The sequence below is a fragment of the Panthera leo genome, chromosome C1, assembly GCF_018350215.1.
Source record: "Panthera leo isolate Ple1 chromosome C1, P.leo_Ple1_pat1.1, whole genome shotgun sequence".
In the NCBI taxonomy this organism is placed as follows: Eukaryota; Metazoa; Chordata; class Mammalia; order Carnivora; family Felidae; genus Panthera; species Panthera leo.
This window is the reverse complement of record NC_056686.1, coordinates 34,426,353-34,450,443: the sequence shown is the minus strand read 5'-3', so window position 1 is coordinate 34,450,443 and position 24,091 is coordinate 34,426,353. Positions and strand designations below refer to the sequence as shown.

Below are 24,091 nucleotides of genomic sequence, written 5' to 3'. Positions count from 1 at the left end.
CCCTCTCCCATTTAGGCACGCACAGGTGTGCTCTCACTCTCTCTCTCTCAAAATAAATAAACTTAAAAAAAAAAAAAAAAAAAGACTTCGATAGTATCATGGGTGAATTGACCCAATCTCATGAAGAGGTTTAACTGGGCCTAGTGACCAGTGCCAGCAGGGGTAGCTGGGACAAACTTGGAAATTTGAGCCTGGCTAACAGTTTTACCATCTACATTGCAGGATGTCCCTTAGCATCAAGTACTACTTAGAGCCAATAGTTATTGGGTGCAGTTCAGCATGCGGATTCTCTGACAGTTTTGGTCTCATTTCTGGAGCACCATGAGAAGTAGCTAGGGAACTGATTTCCTAGCTTTCTTAGAGTTCCCTTTGTTGAATTTCTAATGTGACCCACTGGGCAAGCCCAGCCAGGGAGTCGAGGGCTAAAGGGAACCAATGGTTCCCTTGAGAACTGAAAAGTTTCTATAAATAATCCACCAGCACTCACCAAGTCCTATTGTCATGGCTGTGGAAGTACTTCGTAGGACCCCGGGGTATTTTATTCTTCCAGAACAGCTTTGTGCTCAGTTGGCCACTGGCTTGCTGCATCAATTTGTTGAGGTGCCAGATGCCAAGATGATTAATTAGGACAAGGAACCAAACTGAAGGTAAAAAATCAAGGCTTTATTCAGTTATCGTGACAGTGCAGGCAAGAGGTGAAAAGGCCATGTGTGGCCTGTTACCAACACACAGGGGTGGGAAAGGAGGAGACCAAAGGGCTATGACAGTGTACTTGGATCTTCTGTTAAGTGCATTTACTGGAAATAATACTTTACCTCCGTGGTCTTCCTCCTAAAAACACATTATTTACCTCTAGCTGAAGTCATGCGAAAAAACAAATCCCAACTGAGAGGCATTCTACCATTAGAATTCTACCATTTTACCAACATCTGACCAGTGCTCCTCAAAACTGTCAAGGTCACCAAAAAAAAAAAAAAAAAAAAGGAAAGTGTAAGAAACTGTCACAGCCAAGAGGAGCCAGAAGAGACATGATAACTAAATGTAATGTACTATCCTAGATGGAATCCTGCAACAGAAAAAGGACATTAGGGAAAAACTAAGGAAATCTAAATAAAGTACAGACTTTAGTTAGTGAACATGTATTAGTATTGGTTTATTAGTTGTAACAAATACGCCACACTGAGGTAAGATGTTAACAACAAGGGAAACCGGGTCTGGAGTATAGGAGAACTCTAGATACAATCATCCCAATTTTTCTAAAAGTGCTCTAAAATAAAGTTCATTTAACTGCTCCCCCAAAGGCAATAAAATAAATCAGTAAGACTTTATAATTGCAATGGAAACACATTCATCCATTAGAAGGAAAACAACTTTCTCAAGATTATAGCAATGTTTCATGACAAGCGGGCTGAGCATCCTACAATAGAAGACAGATAAAATAAATATGGCACATCCACACGACGGAATTATGTGCATCAATTTAAAAGATTCTAGTCGTTCTGTATTTGCTTACACAAAAGTCTCCAAGATGTACTGATAAGCGAAGGTAGCAAGAGACTCGACAGTGTGTATAATCTGCTGTTTATGTATTACAGATGGGTCTGGAAGGCACATTAAAAAAAATAGCATCACTTCCAAGGAGAGAGGTTCAAGAGCATTAGGACCTTTTGCCAAATAACATGTCCTGGCTTTTGAATTTTGCGCTACATGCATATATTATCTACTTAAAATGTTTTCAACGGACCAGGCAAAGGAAAAGGAGGAAAGAAAGGAAAGAGAAAACAAAGTTAGAGACCTTGTTTTATCTTTTATCTCAACACACAACACAAGTAAAAGTATGATTCGTTGCCTGAGGTGTGAGTCAGTGAGAATTGAGTGAACGAATGAATGCAGAGAAAGATTTATTGGAAAAGGCATTCTTGCTACATTACATGTAGGAGTGGAATCGATGTTCCAGTGTCTTCTAAGACCCTATTTACGTGTCATCCCTCCTATCCCTCCCCCACTCAACCCCTCACACCGTTTCCGTACCTGTTCAGGGCTTCATTCTATAGGTGCCTTCCATCCCCTATTCCCCAGAACCTAGGATTCTCTTTAAAAATGGTCTCTCCAGTCTGTGAAGGATGGCTGAATTCTACACCAGCCCAGATAGAGGAGGGGTTGTTCTCTTCTGGACCCAGACCTGGCCCAGGGAAGTTGCCTTTGGGAGGGTATTAGCTGCAGCCCCGGAGCCTCAAGCCAGGCAGCCCCCAGCACCTTCTTGGCAAAAGCAGGATCATCATCAAATGCACCCAGCACAGGGTAAGCTGTCAACAGAGCCGGACACCAGAGGTTGCAGCTGGGGGTTAGGATGTGACCTATGGAATTAAGTCAGAAGTTCTTTTCAGCTCACATTTCTTATCCCAACCATTCCTCAACAGTCTGCTTGACTGTGTGGACTGCTATCTGCCTTACCCAAATGCAGTTGCATACTCTTCAGCCCAGAATAATCCATCCATTCTCCACCCAAGGCAACCAAGATGGGCTTTCCAAATGCAATTGTGATCATCTGTTTCTGAGTCAGCCTCTCCTGCATTTAGCTTAGAGTTCCAGGAGGAGCTGAGGTCTAGTTGACCACTTGGCCACTATATTCCCATCACTGAGCCCCTGGACACCCAGGAGACACCCAGTAAATTTTTTGATGAACGAACAAGAATAAATATAATACAAGTTCTAACACAGACAATTGCCAAAGACCTTCGGAAAGCCTTCCATTATTTTATCTTTTATTTCCCATCCTTCCTCCAAGCTCCCTCCCAAAGTAGCCCACTGTACTCTCTGAAACTCCTTCATAATCTGGGAGCTCCCCTACATCCTCCACGTCCTCCAAGAAGCTCTCTTTTCTGCTTGCCTTCACATCCTGCCACATCTCTGCCTTGTGAAGACATCCCAACCCATCCCTACCTTAGAATTTATTCTCCCCATCCCACCTACCTTAGGATGTCACTACATTGCTACTTAAAAAACATTATTCTCCCAGATATTTGCAAGTTATATATCTAATAAGGGGCTGATATCCAAAATATATAAAGAACTTATACAACTTTCAACCCTAGAGAGATAATCTGATTTTAAAATGAGCAGAGGACTTGAATAGAAATTTTTGTAAAGAAGACACACAAATGACCAACACATGAAAAGACACTCAACATTACTAATCAGAGAAATGGAAATCAAAACCAAAATGATATATCACCTATTCCTGTCAGAATGACTGGAATCAAAAAGACAAAAAATAACAAATGTTGGCGAGGATGTGGAGAAAAAGGAACCCTCGTGCACTGTCGGTGGGAATAAGCTGGTACAGCCACCATGGAAAACAGTATGGAGGTTCCTCTAATTAAAAATAAAAATGTCAGGATGCCAGTTAAGTATCTGACTTTGGCACAGATCATGATCTTACAGTTTTTGACTTCGAGCTCCATATTGGGCTCACTGCTCTCAGCAGAGCCCACTTCATATCCTCTGTCTCCTTCTCTCAGCCCCTACCACTTACGCTCTCTCTCAAAAATAAATAAACATAAAAAAAAAATCTTTTAAATGCCTTATGATCCAGTAATTCCACTACTGGGTATTTACATAAAGGAAATGAAAACACTAATTCGAAAAGATATATGCATACCTATGTATATTGCAACATTATTAACAGCACAAGGTATGCAAGCAAACCATGTGTCCATTGATAAATGAATGTATAAAGAGGATGTATACACACACACGCACACACACACACACTTCAGTGTGGAGCCTACTTGGGATTCTCTCCCTCCCTCTCTGTCTGCTCCTTTCTCACTTGTGCTCTCTATCAAAATAAATAAACTTTAAAAACTAAATAAATTAAATAAATAAAAATTCCCTAAGGAAAAAAAAAAGTAAACCTCCAAGAGGCTCCAAGAGCTCCAACTAACTCCAAAAAAGTAAAATGCATGCCAGAAATAAAAACCAACAATATGTAAAGGAATAATATGAAATCCAGCAACCGACAATGTAAATTCACAAATATCTGGCATCCAGTACAAAATTATCAGCTATTCAAAGAAGCAGGAAATTAAGGACAACCATCAAGAGAAAAATCAATCATTACAGACTCAGAAATGACAAATATGATGGGACATAGCATCTGAGGACATTCGAACAGCTATTTTAACTATGCTTCATAAGGAAGAGAAAAATTGAGCATGTTAAGGAGAGAAATAGATTTCTAAAGATCCAAGATGGAATTTCTAGAGATGGAAAGTAGAGAACCTGAAAAACTGATAGCAGATTACATGGCAGAAGAAAAGAGCAGTTGGCTTGAAGACATCTAAAATGAGAACGAAAAGGCTGAAAAAAAAGATGGACAGAGCATCAGTGGCCTGTGAGATGATATCACATAGTCTATTATATAGGCAGATTGTGTGTCAGGAGGAAAAAGAAGGGGGGGCAAAAAATTGATAAAACATGGCCAAAAAATTTCCAAATTTCACTAAGACTATAAACCTGTACATTGAAGATGCTCAATGAACCCCAAACAGAATAAACGAAGTTCAAAACCACATAAAACAAATCACTCTATGGTTTAAGAGCCGTATACATATGGTTTAAAAACAAAGAAAAGCAAACACAAGATTAACCAAACTTCAGGAGCCTCTGCAGAAGATGAGGAATGTGGTCAGTGGGGAACACAGAGGTTTCAAATGTGGTATAAGGGCAAATAAGTTATTACTTTAAATTATATAAGCAAACTATTTTTTGCATGAGACATCAACAATTTAAAAATAGAAAAATAAATTAAATGAATTTCATCCATTCTCCTTCTGTGTCACTTATAACACAAGCTATAAACCGGGAGTCATCCTTGATCCAGCTATCACCTAGGTTGATTTTCTCGCAAATCTTTCTGCTACTCTCCAGCCACACTGCCACACCCTGCCCAAGCACCTTCCACTCTCACCTGGAACACTGAAATCACTCCCTCTCCCTTAAGCAGAAGAAACCTTTTCAATGTAACTAATTCTCTCTTTAGCTTGAAGGTGTCCCCTTGAATCCTCCTTAGCTTGAATCTTGCCCCTTGCTGTCTGGTGCAGAGATAAATAACTTCCCCAAAGCCACACAGCCAGGAAATGGCAGAGGCAGGATTCAAAATCTACGTCTTACTTGGGAGCCCACAAGGTCTTTACCCCACCCACTATGCTGCCCAGTGTTGAATAAGATAATACCAAGAAAGGCTTAGCCAAGGCTTGCCATAAGGTAACCTCTAAATAAAAGACAGACTGAATTTTCTCTTCCAATCACCTCCTCACCTCCTTACCTGCCTAACTCCCAGTTAGTCCTTACCTCTGAGCTCAAACCACATTTCCTGAGGGAGCCCCCTTGTCCTATTACAGCAAGTCCCTGATATTTGTCCTCACCGCATTCCATACATTTCTATGTCCTTCCTCCACTAGATTGTGACCTCCACAGGGGCAGGGACCTGTTTTGCCCACCAATGTAGTGTATGTGGCACACCCCTGCCCACTCTGGCTCCTCTCAGTTCCATTCCTTGATGAGAGTGATGGGTCATCAACAGACCTCTCTCTCTTGAGGCCCAACAAGCAATCTGGCCTGCTGACCTTACCGGCAGGGATAAGTGTAAGCCAGGTGGGGCAGGGTATGGAGACCAGCCCTGGCCCATTGAGCTTGAGATGTTCCACTTCACAGAAGGGACCTAGTGCCCAGGTGGGAATTTAAGAGATTTCAGGCACTTGAGACCTGGGGTAAGTCATTGGGGCACAAATAAGCACCCCCTGCCCTTATTTATCATGCCTACTCCTCTCACTCAGAGTTTGGGTAGAGGGCACCTGGATGCCTAGACCAGGTACGCTGGGGCCATTAGGGGAACAGACCACGGTGGCCATGCAGGAAGGGGTCAGGGTGGGGATGGGGGTGACAGGTGTCACCAAATCTGTGGGACTTCCACAATGCCCAGATAAATTTGAGCCCACAGAGGTTTGGCTCCTCTCCATGGCAACATTAAGTGATTTCAGAATGTTTATCTGTGGTTTTTATGCTCCACTGCAAGGCACTGTCATGCTCTGAGTCCTTAGTGTCCAACACAGGGCATGGCCAAGGGTAGACGTCCAGGAAATTGGAGGTTAGCTAACCTCCACAAGCTCTTTGGGTCTGACTCAGGCACCTCTTTGAGAAGTCTTTCTTCCCTGACACACCCTTCCATTGTCTCTGTGCCCCTCACCATGAGTCCCCACAGCTGTGATGCTCTTTGTAGTGGGCTCAAAGAACATTGGTCAAATGAATGGAAGCTTGCAGGTTGACACTCCTCTGAGCAGTTGTGTTGGTCCAGCATTCTGTCTGGAATTCTTTCCTCTTCATTCACCTGCTTAATTTATTACAACAATAGGGATTACTAGATGTTACATATACTCTCTGAGCTCAAGGGTCACCTCCCCCAGATAGCCTTTCTGATCCTCCCCTTTAGGTGCTCCCCCTCTCCATGGCCACCTCACTTAGGTGGACTTCTCTGCCCTAGAGCAAGATGGCCCCTTGGCCACAGGAACTGGACCTGATTCATCTCTCTGTGGCCATCTCCTGGAAGTGCTTGGCAATATCAGCAGAAGGTATCATCTCTAGAGTAGAGAGATTCTTTTTTTTTTTTTTTTTTTTTTTTTTAAATATCCCCTTGGAAAGAGGACATTTATTTACTTATTTTTTAATTCTTTTCTTAACGTTTATTTATTTTTGAGACAGAGAGAGACAGAGCATGAACAGGGGAGGGTCAGAGAGAGGGAGACACAGAATCTGAAACAGGCTCCAGGCCCTGAGCTGTCAGCACAGAGCCCGACGTGGGGCTCGAACTCACGGACTGTGAGATCATGACCCGAGCTGAAGTCAGACGCTTAACCGACCGAGCCACCCAGGCGTCCCAGAGAGTAGAGAGATTCTGGTTGGGATTCCAGTTCTGCCACCTGAGAGTTTGGGCAAGTTCCTTTTTATTAGCTTGCTGGTCAGTGTAATGGCTAGCTGAGAAGTCCAGAAACGGAGGTTCAAAACTATCTGAGTATCCAGGAGGGTCATTATGCTCTCAGCCCTAGGGGAGGAACGAGGTAGGACAGGGCCTTTAATACCTGGTATTTGGTAGTCCACGTACCTGGGCTCAGTGACGGGAGGAGGGGAAGTTACAATAGGGCTCTTCCTTCTCTGCCCCAGTCTAATGTCCTCCACCCCCAAGTCACCCAGAAAACAGAGCCTAAAACAAGAACTAAGTGCTGATGTTTTATTTGAGAACTGCAAACCCCGGGCAATAAGTAAAGGGAAGCAAGGCAGGGAGAACTAGTGGTAATGCAAATTGATAGCAGTTGGGTCCTGCTTCATGACAAGCCTTGAGGAAACACCATAGGTGTGTCCATGGCTACATGGGAGGTCTCCCCATTGGCTGCACATTTTGGGGAAAGAGTGCCTTGTGGCAATTAAGGAAAGGGAGGGAAGAAGGAATTTATCTGCCTGACTCTCTCCCATCTTCCATTAGTCAAATGTTATTCCAAGAGCATTAACTCCCGCACACTTCTGGGTTGTTAATGGCAACTTGAGATGCCAGATCCCATGTCCTGCAGTGGGACATTCCATGCAAGTCTGGAAGCTGTAGGACAAGACAATCTCTGGGCTTATGGCTGATGAATACCAGAGAGAATGTGATTCTGTACATAAGTGTCCCAAGCAGTCCAATACTGTTTTTCTCATTTACCAGAAGAGGAAATATGGTAAAGTGACCAAGGACCTTTCCCAAGGTCACATGGCTAGTAGATGGTAAATTCAGGATTTGAGCATAGTCTGGCTCTGGAAACTATAGAAGACCAAGATAAGGAAGTTGGATTTTACATAGGCAAAAGAGAGTCACTAAAGGGTTTTAAGCTGGGGAGTGATATAAGATAAAGAGCTTTTTTATAAAGCTTCCAATTCCTACTTTCCTCCATCTTCCCATGAGGCTAAACTTAGGAAAAGCAAGTGGCCCCAGAGAGGTGAGGGCATGCAAGATGGTTTTTGAGAAGTCTCTGATTGGGTCCAGAATTCATATAGGCTTTAACACCACCTCATAATCTTTCTCTGTCTTCATCTAAGCCTACACCTTCCAGAGACTAGCTGGTCAGAGGCAGGCAGGATCTGGGAGAAGCTAAAATAAAGAGAGAGATTGACCTAAAGAACAGGAGCAGGAGGACCAGCCATTTTCCCATTGTTCGTCTGTGGGTCTGGGGATCCTGGCACCCGCAGATGAGTCCTTTGGTGTTGCCTGAGATGGTCAGATCTCATGAACTGTCGGCTGCACTGATCACATCTATATGGTCGATATCTCGTGTGTATCCTCATATGTCGTCCAAGCTCATCGGAACGGAAGAAAGACCACGTACAGCCTTCCCACATGCATTTATAAGGCCTCTCACCTGGGGGAAGGGGGTGACAAGGAACAGAAGAAATTAAGTTTAACGATAGGCCAGCAGGTGCACAGGAAGGAGTCTCACTCTATGAGGAAGAGCAGTCAAGGCTGAGAAACCAAAAGAAAACCATAGGAAAGTAATGAGGAGGCAACACCATCAGTAGTCCCCATGATCTTGACACAGTCACACTGGACCATGGGAAAGCAAATTGGTGGGGCCAATATAGCTTGACTCCAAACTTGAAGGATGACAAGCTAACCTCAAGGCATTACAAACCAGTGGTCCAGCACAAATCTAAAGCCCAGAGACTCCTCCACCCCGCCCAACCCTACCCCTCCTATCTGACACCTCATTCACCTGTGTGTTTGCGTTGGTGACTCACGAGGTGGGAGCGCTTAGTATAAGCTTTTCCACAGTTCTCATATTGGCAGGAGTAAGGCCTTGAAACTGGGGATCTCCTGGGAGCCCTTTCCTGGGCCCTGGAGTTCCGCTCCACTCGCTGTGGAGCTCGTATGGGCTGCTTGGGTAGGAAGGAGTCTTCCGGGGAGGCTGGCTGGCTCATGAGAGAGTATTGGGATTTTAAAGCCTGCAATGATGGGGACCCAGCTGGGCGCATCCTAAAATCATGGGGATCTCTAGGGGGTGACATCTGAGCCAAAGAAGGGAGCATTGTCTGAGCCTCAGTAGAAGACATAGTTGGGGCCAATACCATTTTAGGTGTTAAAGAGTCTCTATTAGAAGGTACCGTTGGTGGGCCAGAATAAGAAATTGTGGGTGCATTGATGTGGGACATCATGGAGATTCCACTGGGAGCTGAGACTGGTAGACCACTGGAGGGCATCCTTAGATTCCTACAAAAGTTCATGGCCATCCCTGGAATACTGGGTTCTCCTAAGGCCATCATCTGGGACCTCTTGAAAATCATCATTCCTGGCTGGGAGGGAGACATCCCCTCACAGTAAATCATCTGGGAAGGAGTGTGAATCACTTGGGAGCAGTAGCTCACGCCATGCTCTGGCAGCAACATACTGAACTGTTGCCCCATATCACTTGCATTCTGCCTGGGTGTCTCAGTCAAGGCCAAGGGGATCCTCTCCAGCTGTGTGCACTGAGGGAAGTGTTGAGTGTCTGATGGGCCGTCATTCCAAGAGGCGTCCACTCCACTGCTTCCAGGAGATGGAGACATGTCCAAGATGGACATGGACTTCTCAGTATCCTTGAGGAGAGAGAGAGTCAGGTGAAATTCACTCTAGTTCAAATTCCAGTTCCACTTTCCCTCCTTCCCACCCTCATCCAGGTCTCCAATATCTCTTGCCTGGATTATCCTGCCTCCAAGCCATTCTCCAGTTTGGGCTTTCTGAGATGCAGGTCTGGCTGATGGGAGCACAGTGGAAGCCTAGATGTGCCTCATGCCATTTTTTTTCCCTTGGCATGTTTTTGTTTATCTCATGAAAAGCAACAAAGAAAGCAAATAAAATATTCCACAACCTATACCTTCAGCAAAACTGAGAAAACCCTCAAAGATTATATTTAAGTGTGAGGGTGAAAGAACATCCAAAATCAGCACAATAAGAAAGCCACAGGAGCGCCTGGGTGGCTCAGTCCGTTAAGCGGTTGAGTGTCCGACTTCCGCTCAGGTCATGATCTCACAGTTCATGGGTTCCAGCCCTGTGTCATGCTCTGTGCTGACAGCTCAGAGCCTGGAGCCTGTTTCAGATTCTGTGTCTCCCTCTCTCTCTGCCTCTCTCCTACTAGCACTGTCTCTCTTTCAAGAATAAATAAACATTTAAAAAAATTTGTTTTAAAGAAACCCACAAAGTTTCAGATGGGTCATGGCTGTAGCACAACTTAGAAACCACCTGCAAATATTTACGTACAAAAGAGGGTCTCACCTGAGTTGGAACTGCTGTGGACAAGTCTGAGATCAAGCATTGGAGGAAGGAAGGAAAAGAGGCAGACTTTTAACAATGGTGGGGGACTGGCTTGGAAGTCCGAGGCAGTATTCCTTGGTGACTAACTGGTGTGAAGGAAAGAAAGGAAGATATGGTGGTAGAAACAGGACAGGATCCAAGAATCATATTTTTTTAAAGCTGCCCATTACTGTAGCATTAGAGATAGTTCTTGAGCTGAGAAACTGGAAAAGCAACCCCACCATCTCCCATCTATTCATCCACTGGAACAGTCCAGAAAAGACCAATCCATTCAAATATGAAAAACAACGCATAAGTAAAAAATACAGTATCCATAAAAGACACTTAAACACCAAAACAGAAATTAATGATTGTAATTTCTCAAAAAGAAAAAAAATTCACCAGAAAAAATATTGCCACAGAGCAAGGAAAAATGAGCAACATTCATTTTTTTTTTTTTTTTTAATTTTTTTTTTTCAACGTTTATTTATTTTTGGGACAGAGAGAGACAGAGCATGAACGGGGGAGGGACAGAGAGAGAGGGAGACACAGAATCGGAAACAGGCTCCAGGCTCTGAGCCATCAGCCCAGAGCCTGACGCGGGGCTCGAACTCACGGACCGTGAGATCGTGACCTGGCTGAAGTCGGACGCTTAACCGACTGCGCCACCCAGGCGCCCCAAAAATGAGCAACATTCAAACACACACACACACACACACACACACACACACACACACAAAGAAAGCAAATTTAAGAAAGCAATTTCAGCTTTTACACCAATTACAGAAACATCACAGAGCAGAAATAGAGGAATTCAAAGAAGTTATGTACAGATAATGGGCTACAAGTTATATTAGAGGGGAGGGAGGGGACAATGATAAGGGGCATTGGAGGAGCTGCTATGGTGGTGGCAATGTTTCAGAGGTCTTCACTTTGTAATAATTCATTAAGCTGTACACTTACTTAAATGCACTTTTCTGTTTGAGTGTTACTTTCCATGATAAAATCGCTTTAAAACAATATTGTGAGAAATCAGGATTTTCAGAAAATGAAAAATTCTATTATAAAAATCAGAGAAGTAAAAATAATGCTGAATTTAAATAGAAAATATTCTATACAATGTCCCTCTTAAAAAGGGAATTTCGGGATGCATGGGTGGCTTAGTCAGTTAAGCGTCTGACTTTGGCTCAGGTCATGACCTCACAGTTCGTGAATTAGAGCCCCGCATTGGGCTCTGTGCTGACAGCAAAGAACCTTCTTGGATCCTCTGTTTCCCTCTCTCTGCCCCTCCTCTGTTCACATGCTCTCTCTCTCAAAAATAAATAAATATTTTAAAAAAATTAAAAATATTTAAAAAATAAAAATAAGCATTATAAATGCTTATAATTTAAAAAAAAAAAACTCAAATGAACAACCTAACTTTACACCTTAAGGAACTAGAAAAAGAACAAACTAACCCTAAAGCTGGTATAAGGAAGAAAATATTAGAAAAATATCAAAGAAACCAAAAGTTAGTTCTTTGGAGAGATTAACAAAATTGCAAAACCTTTAGCTAGATTGACCAAGAAAAATATGTGAGGACATTACTATCAATTTTACAGAAATGAAAAAGATTATAAGAGCACTATGAACAATTTTATGCCAACAGTTTGGATAACCTAAATGAAATAGATAAATTCCCAAAAAGACAAAACCTACCAACACTGAATCATGAAGAGAAAGAAAATCTGTACAGACCTGTGACTAGTAAAAGAGACCGAGTCAGCAATCAAAAGCCTCCAGGACCAAGAAAAACCCTGAACTTGATGGCTTCGTGGTGAATTCTAAACATTTAAATAATATAAATGCTTCTCAAATTCTTCCAAAAAATTGAAGAGGAGAGAATACTTGCTAACTCGTTCTAGCATGCCTTGATACCAAAGCCAGATAAACACATCACACAAGTAAAGCAAACAATAGAGCAACATTTTTATGAAGATGGATACCCTCTCCAAAAAAAAAAAAATCCTCAAAAAATTAGCAAACCAAATCCACCAGCATATTAAGCAAAGTATATCACATGACCAAATAGGATTTATCCCAAGAATGCAAGGCTGATTTAACATCTGAAAATCAAAGTAAAATAGAGGGGGGAAAAGTAGAAAAAACACTTGAAACAATCCAATAACTTTCATGATAAAAAAAAAAAAACCCTCAAAAAACGAATAGCAAGAAACTTTCAACTTGATATAGGCATTTATGAAAAGCCCACAGCTAGAATCATACTCATGATGAAGGATTGAAGGCTCTTCCTTTAAGATCAAGACAACAAGGACGGCTGTTTTTACCACTTTATTGGAAGTTCTAACCAGAACAATTACATAGGAAGTAAAGGCATCCAGGGGTGCCTGGGTGGCTCAGTCGGTTAAGCGTCCGACTTCAGCTCAGGTCATGATCTCACGGTCTGTGAGCGTCGGGCTCTGTGCTGACAGCTCAGAGCCTGAAGCCTGTTTCAGATTCTGTGTCTCCCTCTCTCTCTGACCCTCCCCTGTTCATGCTCTGTCTCTCTCTGTCTCAAAAACAAACGTTAAAAAAAAATTTTTTTAAGAAGTAAAGGCATCCATATTGGAAAAGTAAAACTATCTGCTCCCAGATGATACAGTCTTACATGTAGAAAATTCTAAAGATTACACACACACCTGTTAGAACTAATAAACAAATTCAGCAAAAGTAGCAGGATTCAAATTCAACACACAAAAATCAGTTGTTTCTATACACTGACAATGAACTATCTGTAAAAAAAAAAATTAGAAAAACAATTCAATTTACAATAGCATCAAAAAGAAATACTTAGAAATAGCTAAGAAGATTAACTTAATCACTGAAAACTACAAAAAACATTGTTGAAATAAATTAAAAACATAATGGAGAAACACCTTAATGTTCATGGATTGGAGGACTTTTAGTTATGAAGTCAATGCTACCCAAAGCAATCTACAGATTCCATATAATCCTTACAAAATCCCACTTTTTGCAAGAATAGAAAAATCTACCCACTAAAATTCATATGGAACTTCAAGGGACCCCAAAAAGCCAAAAGCAATCTTTGAAAAAGAACAAAATTGGAGAATTTACACTTCCTGATTCAAAATTTACTGCAAAGCTACAAGGCATCAAAACAGTATATTCTTGGCATTGGTGCACCTGGGTGGCTCAGTAGGTTAAGCATCCGAATCTTGATTTTGTCTCAAGTCATGATTTCACAGTTGTGAGATTAAACCCAGAGTCTGGACTCCAGGCTGACAGTGTGGAGACTGTTTGGGATTCTGTCTCCCTCTCTCTCTGCTCCTTCCCTGCTTATGTACACACACACACACACACACACACACACACACACACATGCTCTCTCTCTCATAATAAAATTAAATAAACTTAAAAAAAGTAAAAAACAAAAACAAGAACAAATGTGATATTGGCATTAAGCATAGACTTATTCACCAACAGAAAGGAATAGAGCCCAGAGAAAACCCTTACCCATATGGTCAAATGATTTTCAATAAGGGTGCCAAGACCATTTATTGGGGGAAAGGGCAGCCTTTTCAATAAAGGGTGCTGGTATACCTGGATATCCACATGCAAAAGAATGAAGGGCCCTTACTTAATACCACAATCAACAATTCAAAATGGGTGAAAGACTAAACGTTGGAGCTAAACTAAAACTCTTAGAAGAAAACATAGGAGAAAAGCTTCATAACAATGGATCTGGCAATGATTCTTCGGATATAACACTAAAGGCACTGGCCACAAAAGAAAAAGAGAGATAAAGTTGGGCCTCATCAAATTAAAACCTTTTGTGCATCAAAAGACACCACCAACAGAGTATAAAGGCAACCCACAGAATGGGATAAAACATTTTTAAATCACATATCTTTTTTTTAATAAATTTTTTAACATTTATTTATTTTTGAGAAAGAGACAGAGTGCGAGCAGGGGAGGGGCTGAGAGAGAGGGAGACACAGAAGCTGAAGCAGGCTCCAGGCTTTGAGCTGTCAGCACAGAGCCCAATGGCGGGGCTTGAACTCATGGACCTCGAGATCATGACCTGAGCCAAAGTCGGACGCTTAACCACCTGAGCCACCCAGGCACCCCACAAATCACATATCTAATAGAGATTTTATCCAGAAAAGATGGAGAGCTCCTAAAATTTAACGTAGAGAAAGAACCCAATTCAAAAATGGGCAAAGGACTTAACTAGACTTTTCTCCAAAGATAAACAAATGGGTAATAAACAAATGAAAGATGCTCAACATAACTAATCATTAGGGAAATGCAAATCAAATCCACAATGTGATGTCACTTCACACCCATTTAAAATGATTTTTATCAAAACAAAAACAAAAAAACCACACCCAAAGTGTTGGCAAGATATGGAGAAATTGGAATCCTCGCACACTGATGGTAGGAATGTAAAATGGTGCAGCCACTGTGGAAACCAGTATGACATTCCCTCAACAAATTAAACATAAAATTACCATATGATGCAACAACTCCACTTCTGGTATATACCTACAAGAACTGAAAGCAAGGACCGAAATAAATATTTGTACACCCATGTCCAGAGCACCATCATTCACAGTAGCCAAAACGTGGAAGCAACCCAAGCATCCATTTACAGATGAATGGATCAACAAAATGTGGCATACACATACACTGGAATATTATTCAGTCTTAAAAAAAGGAGGGGTGACTGGGGTGCTCCGTGGATTATCAGCTCAGGTCAATATCATCTCATGTTTGTGGGATCGAGCCAGCAATAGGGCCCTGCGCTGACAGCTAGAAGCCTGCTTGGGATTCTCTCTCCCTCTCTGCCCCTCCCCAGCTCACGAGGGCCTGTGTGCACACACTCTTTCTCAAAATAAACAAACATTTACAAAAAAGAAAAAAAAAAAGGAAATCAACACAAATGAGCCTGTGAGACATTAAGCTAAGTCAAATAAGCTAGTCACAAAAGGACAAAGAATGTATGATTCCATTTATATGAGGTATTTAAGGAAGTCAAAATCAAAGAAACAGAACCTGGTGGTCTAGTGGTTAGGATTCAGAGCTCTCCAAGAGACAGAAAGTAGAATGGTGGTTGCCTGGTAGGGATTTGGGGTGGGGATGGGGGATGGAATTAGGAAGCTACTTTTTATTGGTTAAAGAGCTTCCGTTTGGGAAGCTGAAAAAAGCTGTGGAGATTAATAGTGGTGATGGGTGCGCAGTAACATGAATATGATTAATGCCACTAACTATACACTTAAACATGGATGTAGATTTTACCACCCCTTTTTTAAATGTCTAAAAAAGGACACAGAAGGGGTTCCCACTGGCCAAATTTGTGACAGCTTGAGAATCAAGAAGAATAATGACTGTTGGTTTTAACAGAAGCTTTGAACATCGTAAGTTGAAGAAAGAATTAATCATTTATTATCTTTCCGGGAGGAAACTTCTTCAAAATCACCGAAAAAAGAGCCCAGGGGTTTAAGAAAAATCCTATTTTACAGAAGAACGCACACTAATGAATGTAGAAGGAATGGTGGGAATGGAAATTCTTTTACAACCCTTAATGAAACTTTTTTTTATTTAAAAAAAAAAAAATTTTTTTTTAACGTTTATTTATTTTTGGGACAGAGAGAGACAGAGCATGAACGGGGGAGGGGCAGAGAGAGAGGGAGACACAGAATCGGAAGCAGGCTCCAGGCTCCGAGCCATCAGCCCAGAGCCTGATGCAGGGCTCGAACTCACAGACCGTGAGATCGTGACCTGAGGCGAAGTCGGATGCTTAACCGACTGAGCCACCCAGGCGCCCCTGACCCTTAATGAAACTTTTAAGGAAAAATTAATATTTGGTTGACACCATTAGGTGGATGATTGGTGGGGAACTGGACATTTGGATGTATCCGAGGAAACATATAACATGGATTACTTTCTGACCACAAGGCTAAATGTTAAGTTTGAAAAGAGAGATGAGATCAACCAGGCTTTTCACTATCTTAATTCTAGCATCCCCCCGATGTGGGGAAGCCAGATATGTCTCCTGATGAGGATGGAGCCCATTGTGTCTTTGAGACATTCTCACCAAAAATCAGGAATGCAATTAAACGTTAAGGTCTATCTCCAATTTAGAGGTGATGCAAGAGATAGAATATCAAACTAAATTATACCATGAGAAAACAATCTGATAAATCCAGAAGAAGGATTTTGTCTATAAAACAAAATGAGGATTGTGAAAGATGGAAAGCCAGTCAGGAAAAAAGAAAACTATTCTAATTTCAAAGAAACTCAAGAGATGTAACAACTAGATGCAGTGTGTGGTCTTAAATTGGATCCTCGTTTGGACATATTAGCATTAAGGACACTTTAGGGAGAACTTGAACAAGTTGTAGGGGAATTTGAACAAGAATTACATGCAAGATGATATTAAGAAATAATAAATTTTGGTAGTTTTGAAAATGTTTTGACTATGGAAGAAAACTTTTTTTTATTCTTTTAAAATATTTATTTTTGAGAAATAGAGAGAGTGCACATGACAGAAGGAGAAGGGCAAAGAGAGGGAGAGAGAGAAACACAAGCAGGCTGCATGCTGTCAGATCAGAGCCTAATAAGGGGCTCAAACACACAAACTGTGAGATCATGACCCGAGTGGAGATCAAGAGTCAGACACTCGGGGCGCCTGGGTGGCTTAGTTGGTTAAGCGTCCGACTTCGGCTCAGGTCATGATCACTCAGTCCGTGAGTTTGAGCCCCGCATCCGGCTCTGTGCTGACAGCTCAGAACCTGGAGCCTGCTTTGGATTCTGTCTCCCTCTCTCTGACCCTCCCCTGTTCATGCTCTGTCTCTGTCTCTGTCTCAAAAATAAAAACATTAAAAAAAAATTTTTTTTAAAAAGATTCGGATGCTCAACTGACTGAGCCACACAGGTGCCCTGAAAATAATTTTTTTTACCTCTAGAAGGGCTGAGGAGATCCTATCTTGTTTTATTTACCACTATATGCAACTAGCATAAAGTAGGCACATAATAGGCCCCAGATCACTGTCTATTGGATGAGTATTTCTGGGGTGCCCAGCCCCTTTTTCCTCCCTCTCAGTGATGGCCCTCTTTCATTTTCCTGATCCTTCACAGGCAAACTTCTTTGGAGATGTCTAAAAAAGACGCCTTTATCACTACCTTGCTTTATTATTCCCAAATTCCATATGGCCCCCATCTCATCACAGAAACAGCTTTCACAAAGGTCATTGATGACCTTCATTGTCTCTACTAAGTCCAAACACTTGTCAGATCCCTTCTTCTTTGGCCTCTCAGGAGCTCCTGAGACTACTGGCCATACTCTTCTTGAAATGTTTTCCTCCCTTGGACTTAAGAACACATTGTCACACTTGCTGGATTTTTCTCCTTCCCTCCTCCCTGGCCCTCCCTCCTCCTCCATCTCTTCTACTGGTTTCCCTCACCTACAAATTTCTAGTCAATCTTTCTCAGGCTAATGATCCATCTTGGTTTATATTCCACTTATTCTTAAACCAGTAGCTCCAGGGCAGACTTCTCCGGAATCTTCCAGCTGCCCAATGCGCAGTCCATTTGGATAGCCCAAAGGCACTTCAACAGACTGTATCTAAAACTCCCATTCATTCCACTCACCCAACCAAAGGGGTTTAAAAACAACAATAAAACGAGCTGGTTCCCTCCCATCCTTTGCTCTCTCAGAAAATGTCCCTACTGTTGCCCACCATGCAAGCCAGAAACCTGGTAAGGTGTGCTGAATGGCTCCTTCACCACCTAGATCTAAGTAGTTACCAATTCCTGCAGTGTCTACCTCCAAAATATGTCCAGGATCTATTTGGTTTTGTCTGTCTCCACTCTCACCTCCCTAGTTAGGCTGCCATTTTAGTTCTCACTTGGATTATCCCAGTACCTTTCTAACTATTGCCTTGAATTCCCCCATCTCCACCAGGGCACTCTATACAAAATGCAAATCTAATTATAACTGATCACATTTAAAATCCTCAGTGGCTTCCTACTGGCTGAAGCCCCCTGCATGATCTCAGTAAGGTCGGGGAATCCCTGCCTCCCTCCCCTTGGGCCATGCTCTCATCACTCTCTTGGCCTTGGTCTCTGTCCATCTTTCATTTCCTCCAACATAGAGGCATACTGTCTCTGGTCTCAGGCCCTGCAAACCCTTGACCTAACCAGTTTCTCAGTCCCAAACCAAATCCTCAGCTGTCTTCTCAACCTCCTAAATCAACTCAAACACCTCTGCTATTTGCTCCTGTGGCACCTGTTCTTCTTCATAGTAATTTGTACACTTGCAATCATTCAGCGATTTATTAATAAAATGGTATGATATCTTATAGTAAGCTCACCATTGTATTCCCAGGGCCTTGGCAAAGTATTGCCACTTAGTAATTTTTTCCTCCCTGCCTGCTCCCCGCTGACTTCCTAACTTTGTCTTCTTTCCTGGATACTCAAGTCCCTCGACACGAGTTACCTGGACCTTTTTTTTAACCCCCCAGCTCCCAGCAGAGGTGCTAATGCTCGATGGATATTAATTGCATAAATGACACATGATTTGTGTCCTCGATCTCCCATCCCCACCCCCTTCCCAACTCCATCCCTCATACTTCTAATGCCCCAGATATGTGCTTGCCTCCACCGCCAGCCTGCATCCATCCCACCCCCGCCCCCCAACCCCCACGCCGGCCCTGGTGCTGACTTCTGGACTCACCTGCACGAGCTGGTGCTGAGCCTCCTGCCACTGGCTCAGCCTCTCGGCCTCCTGCTCCATTTCAGCCTGGGATCGGCTGCACATCAGGACTGTGTGCGGGTCCAGACCCGCACCAGAGGACAGCTGACACGCGACGCCTCGGGGTCGCAGATGGGATGTCCTCGCACCACCACGCCACAATCACGATCACCGCGCTCAGCTTCTACCTACCACGGCGCCGGGGGGGCGGAGCCAAGGGTCTCACCCACCGACCCACCCTTCAGCCGCTGCCCCACCCTGCCGCAGCGGGCACCTGGGTCCTGCCAGGGGACCTCAGACCTTCACTATATCTTGTATCTTATGTCTGCCTCACCCTACTTCCCCCATCCACCCTTCGGTCTGAACATCTCTGTTTAGCCCAAGTAGGGATAAGGACACCGAGGTTTCAGACTCCAGGCCTGTGGAGTCTCAAGAGTGGAAAAACCAAGGAAGGATGCTGGAGGCAGAGGCAGATAGGGGTGTAGGAGACGAGAGAGCCTCCACCCCACTCCCCACCAGGTCAGGGTTCTTGACACAAGCTCCTGGAGGCCTGAACCTTCTCTGCTGTAGACCAGGTATCCCTGTCTGTTGTGTGTACAAACCGAATACCGGGAGCTCCGTGGCACGGTGTCTTTATTCCAGCAGACTTACGGAGTACCTCCTATGTGTGGGCACTGTTTTGGGGGACTGGGGATGCAATGGCAAACAAGACAGAACCAAGGGTCTTTGCTCTGAAGGAATTTTCATCCAAAAAGGGCAGACAAACGAATATAGTAAAGCCAATAGTTAATAGAATTTTCTTTGGTGTTGAGTGCCACAGCGAAAACGAAATAGGAAAATGTGAGCTGAGAACTAAGTGCCTGAAAGGAACCTCCCCATAGGAAAATTGGAAGGATCTGAGGCAAGAAAGAGCTTGGCATGCTAGAGGAAACGCAAAGGGGCCAGGCAATCTCCACCATGTGAGCAAAGGAGAGAGTGGGATGACATGATGGGGATGGTCTTAGAGACCATGGACAGCAGTTTGAACTTTATTCAAAGTGTGATGGGAAGCTACTGAAGGAATTTAAACAGGAAATTGACAGGATCTAAGTTTTACAAATAATCCTCTGTTTCCTTTGAGGCTTATGGATTATAGGAAATGAGATCAAAGCAGGGACACCAGTTAGAAAGCTAAAGGAGCTCTCCAAGAAAAAGCTGTTAGTGTTTGTTGGGGGGGGGGGGGGGGGAGTGATGGTGATTAGAGAATATTCTACAATTAAAAGGGACAGGACTTGGTAATGGTTTGGAATGGTGAAGGGCTGGGAGGAAAAGAGAAATCAAAGATAACCCCTAGATTATTGGCTTGAGCAACCAAGTGATGACTGTACCATTTGGTAATATGGAAAAAGGAGAAGAGGAGCAGATTTGGAGACAGCCAAAATTGGTTTTTGGCAAAATTGGTTTTGGCAAAATTGGTTAACAACAGCTAACATTGTTTCACTATTCTCACTTTTAACACAAAATTCCAACTGGTTACATTGAAGGACAAAATTGAAGTAAATCAAGTTGTTTCCTCGCCTTTAAAAGAATTCCATTTTAGACATTGGTTTTGAAGTGTCTATTAAAAATGCTAATGGAGGGGCGCCTGGGTGGCTCAGTCGGTTGGGCGTCCGACTTCAGCTCAGGTCATGATCTCACGGTCCGTGAGTTCGAGCCCCGCGTCGGGCTCTGTGCTGACTGCTCAGAGCCTGGAGCCTGTTTCCGATTCTGTGTCTCCCTCTCTCTCTGCCCCTCCCCTGTTCACGCTCTGTCTCTGTCTCAAAAATAAACGTTAAAAAAAAAAAATTTTTTTTTTAAATGCTAATGGAGAGGTTAGGGCTGTAAATGTAAATGTGGGTGCTATCAGCACAGAGGTGGTGGTTATAAGGCCATTAGAGTGAGTGATGCCAATTAGGGAGCTGGTTAGAGAGAAGGACTGGGGACAAAACTTGAGGACCTCCTGTAGGATTCAGCAGAACAGAAAGCTCATGCAAGGAGACTGAGAAGTAACAGAAGTAGGGAGAAAGTCAGGAGATTATATTTCAAGAAGCCAAGAGAAGTATGCATTCAAAAGAGGGACCTTTCAGGGCACCTGGGTGGCTCAGTGGGTTAAGCCACTGACTCTTGATTTTGCCTCAGGCCAGGTCACGACCTCATGGTTCGTGAGATTGAACCCGAGTCAGGCTCTGAGCTGACAGGGTAGAGCCTGCTTGGGAATCTCTCTCTCCCTCTCCCGCCCATCCCCCACTCTCTAAATCAAATAAGCATTTAAAAAAAGAGGGACTATTCAGGTGAATTGAATGTTGCTAAGAACCAGCTAACTACCTATTGTATCTGACAAGTTAGAGGTCATCGGTGACTGACAAAACCAGCTACAGAGGAGAGAGAAGCCTGATGGGAGCACATGAAAAAAGAATAGGAATTGATGCTGTGGGACACTGAAACATTGTAAACAACTTTTTCAAAGAAGTTTTGCTATAACGGCGCCTGGCTGTCTGAGTCGTGGAGCCTGGGACTCTTGAACCAAAACAGCTAAATTGTACCCGTGATATAACATTTATTTTCCTGATTCGCCTTTCATTTTAAAACAGCTAACAATTTTTAAAGAATATGTTTCCAGGGGCACCTGGGTGGCTCAGTAGGTTAAGTGTCCAACTTCAGCCCAGGTCATGATTTCATGGTTCATGGGTTCAAGCCCCGTGTCAGGCTCTGTGCTGACAGTTCAGAGCCTGGAGCCTGCTTCAGATTCTGTGTCTCCCTCTCTCTCTGCCCCTCCCTGGCTCATGTTCTGTTTCTCTCTCTCAAAAATAAATGTTAAAAAATATTTTTAAAAAAGAATAACTTTCCATTAAAAAATATGATTCCCATTCAGTAAAATATTTCATGTATGAATTAAAATTTGTACTTAACCAAGCAAAAATATTTTGGTTCCCATTTGCATTGTTTCACTATTCTCACTTTTAACACAAAATTCCAACTGGTTACATTGAAGGACAAAATTGAAGTAAATCAAGTTGTTTCCTCGCCTTTATAAGCATTGACTATAAATCTTTTGAAGCTATCATGAAACAGACATATCTAATAACCACAAGGGTTGGAGACATGACCCATGCCTAGAATTCCAAACACATAGAACTGAACATTCTCTTCATTAACTTCCACATTGAATGCAATTTTATTAAAAGTACTGTAATAAAAGTATGCTAATGTAAGCTTACATGATTTTTGAGGGTTTTTTTTCTTTTTTTATCGAGATATAATTGACATATTATATTAGTTTCAGGTATACAACATAATGTTTTGATGTTTGTATATACCACAAAGTGATTACCACAATAATTAACACCCATCACCACCATTACAATTTTTTATCTTGTGATGAGAACTACAAAATGTACTCTCTCTCAGCAACTTTCAAATATACAATACAGTAGAGGCGCCTGGGTGGCTCAGTTGGTTAAGCATCCAACTTCAGCTCAGGTCATGATCTTGCCGCTTCTGAGTTCGAGCCCCATGTTGGGCTCTGGCTTGACAGCTCAGAGTCTGGAGCCTGTTTCAGATTGTTTCCCTCCCTCTCTCTGCCCCTCCTCGCTTGCACTCTGTATCTCTCTCTCAAATATAAATAAACATTAAAAAAATAAGTAAAAAATATACACATACAATGCAGTGTTATTGACTATAGTCACCATGTTGTACCTTACATCCCTAGGACTTTTTTATCTTACAACTAGAAGTGTGTACCTATTGACCACCTTGACCCATTTTTGCCCGCCCTCCTTCCTCATTCACTTCGCCCCCTCCCCGACTTCTGACAACCACCAATCTGTTCTATGAATCAGTGCTTTGCTTTGCTTTATTTTATTTAGAATCCACATATGAGTGATATCTGATCATATTTGTCTTTTTCCGCCTGACTTATTTCATTTACATAATGCTCTCAAGGTCCATCCATGTTGTCACAAATGGCAGGATTTCCTTCGTTTTATGGCTGAATAATATTCCATTGTATGTGTGTTCATATATGTGTTGGGTGTACATATATATTCATGGCAGTGACCAATGTTTTGTAAACTTTCTGGTATTTTTTTCTTCATGTACAAATGCGTATGTTATGTCTCAGTTTTTGTGCTTTGAGTAAAAACAAGATATTTTCAGGCAAAAAAAAAAAAAGTCAGGAAATGGGGCACCTGGGTGGCTCAGTCAGTCAAACATCTGACTCTTGATCTCAGCTCAGGTCTTGATCTCAGGGTCATGAGTTCAAGCACCGAGTTGGCCTCCATGCTGGGCATGGAACCTACTTAAAAAAAAAAAAATCGGGAAAATTTTCTAAATGTATCCTCTGGTTCAGAGGTGAAATCTGGAGTCAGGGCCTAGGCTTAAATCCTAGAGATGGCTCTGGTTCTGAGATTTTGGAATGTGTGATTTAATTTCCCTGATTCTTACTTTGTTTATTAGAAACTAGTGTGGTAGGGCCCCCTCCCTAAGGAAAGAAACAAAACAAAACAAAACAAACCTCAAGGTAACCTGGTTATGCACGCACATGACAACACCACTCATGACCTTGTAACATGAGACCGCTTAATCAGACTGCAGTTTGTGTGTATTACCATACATGGGAGTCAAAGAGGTAGAAAATATATAAAAAACTGTGCCTCTTGACGTTCGAGGGCTCAGTTCTTTGGGTATGAACCCAACTGAGTGGTGCCAGCCAGAATAAAGTTGCTTCTGAAAGAGCAGACCTAGGCCGGCCGACTAGTGACTATGTTCCTGACATGGCCGCAGAAAGAGGTTCCCTCTCAAACCTCAGACCACGCCTCCTCCCCTTGAGTAACTTATGTTTTCTAAGAAAGCAGGCTACTGATTGATGCTTTCTTCCAAAGTCTAAGGTGGGAGGAAGGGGAGTATGAGAGGCATGGAAAGTGTGAGTAGAAGAGAGAGGGCTTCTCTCAGGTAGGGGCCAGAGG

General features: G+C 42.7%; 1 protein-coding gene and 1 long non-coding RNA gene across 8 annotated transcripts in view; one reads left to right on the top strand and one right to left on the bottom strand.

Annotated features, from left to right (window-relative positions):
- Positions 1-561: 561 nt before the first annotated feature.
- Positions 562-19,233, bottom strand: KLF17 (Kruppel like factor 17). 6 transcript variants are annotated; one of them, XR_006206421.1, is made up of 6 exons: positions 19,092-19,233; positions 8,802-9,660; positions 8,275-8,450; positions 6,251-6,394; positions 2,032-2,357; positions 562-641 (listed from the first exon to the last, which is right to left on the bottom strand). XR_006206421.1 is itself a non-coding variant. In XM_042952976.1 (5 exons), the coding sequence occupies exons 1-5, from the start codon at positions 19,173-19,175 to the stop codon at positions 2,346-2,348; spliced, it is 1,275 nt and encodes a 424-aa protein (XP_042808910.1). In that variant the 5' UTR covers positions 19,176-19,233; the 3' UTR covers positions 2,004-2,345. The 6 variants fall into 6 exon arrangements, 5 of the variants coding, with proteins under 5 accessions (XP_042808910.1, XP_042808909.1, XP_042808907.1 ...); XM_042952976.1 differs by lacking the exon at positions 562-641 and having other exon boundaries at positions 2,004-2,357; XM_042952975.1 differs by lacking the exons at positions 562-641; positions 2,032-2,357 and adding an exon at positions 10,337-10,461 and having other exon boundaries at positions 6,036-6,394; positions 19,092-19,173.
- Positions 19,234-19,356: 123 nt separating this feature from the next.
- The window catches only part of LOC122227402, a 43,134-nt gene continuing 38,399 nt past the window's right edge, over positions 19,357-24,091 (top strand). For both annotated transcript variants that reach the window (XR_006206010.1, XR_006206008.1), the window contains exon 1: positions 19,357-19,684. This is a non-coding gene — a long non-coding RNA (uncharacterized LOC122227402). The remainder of the gene's footprint in view (positions 19,685-24,091) is intronic.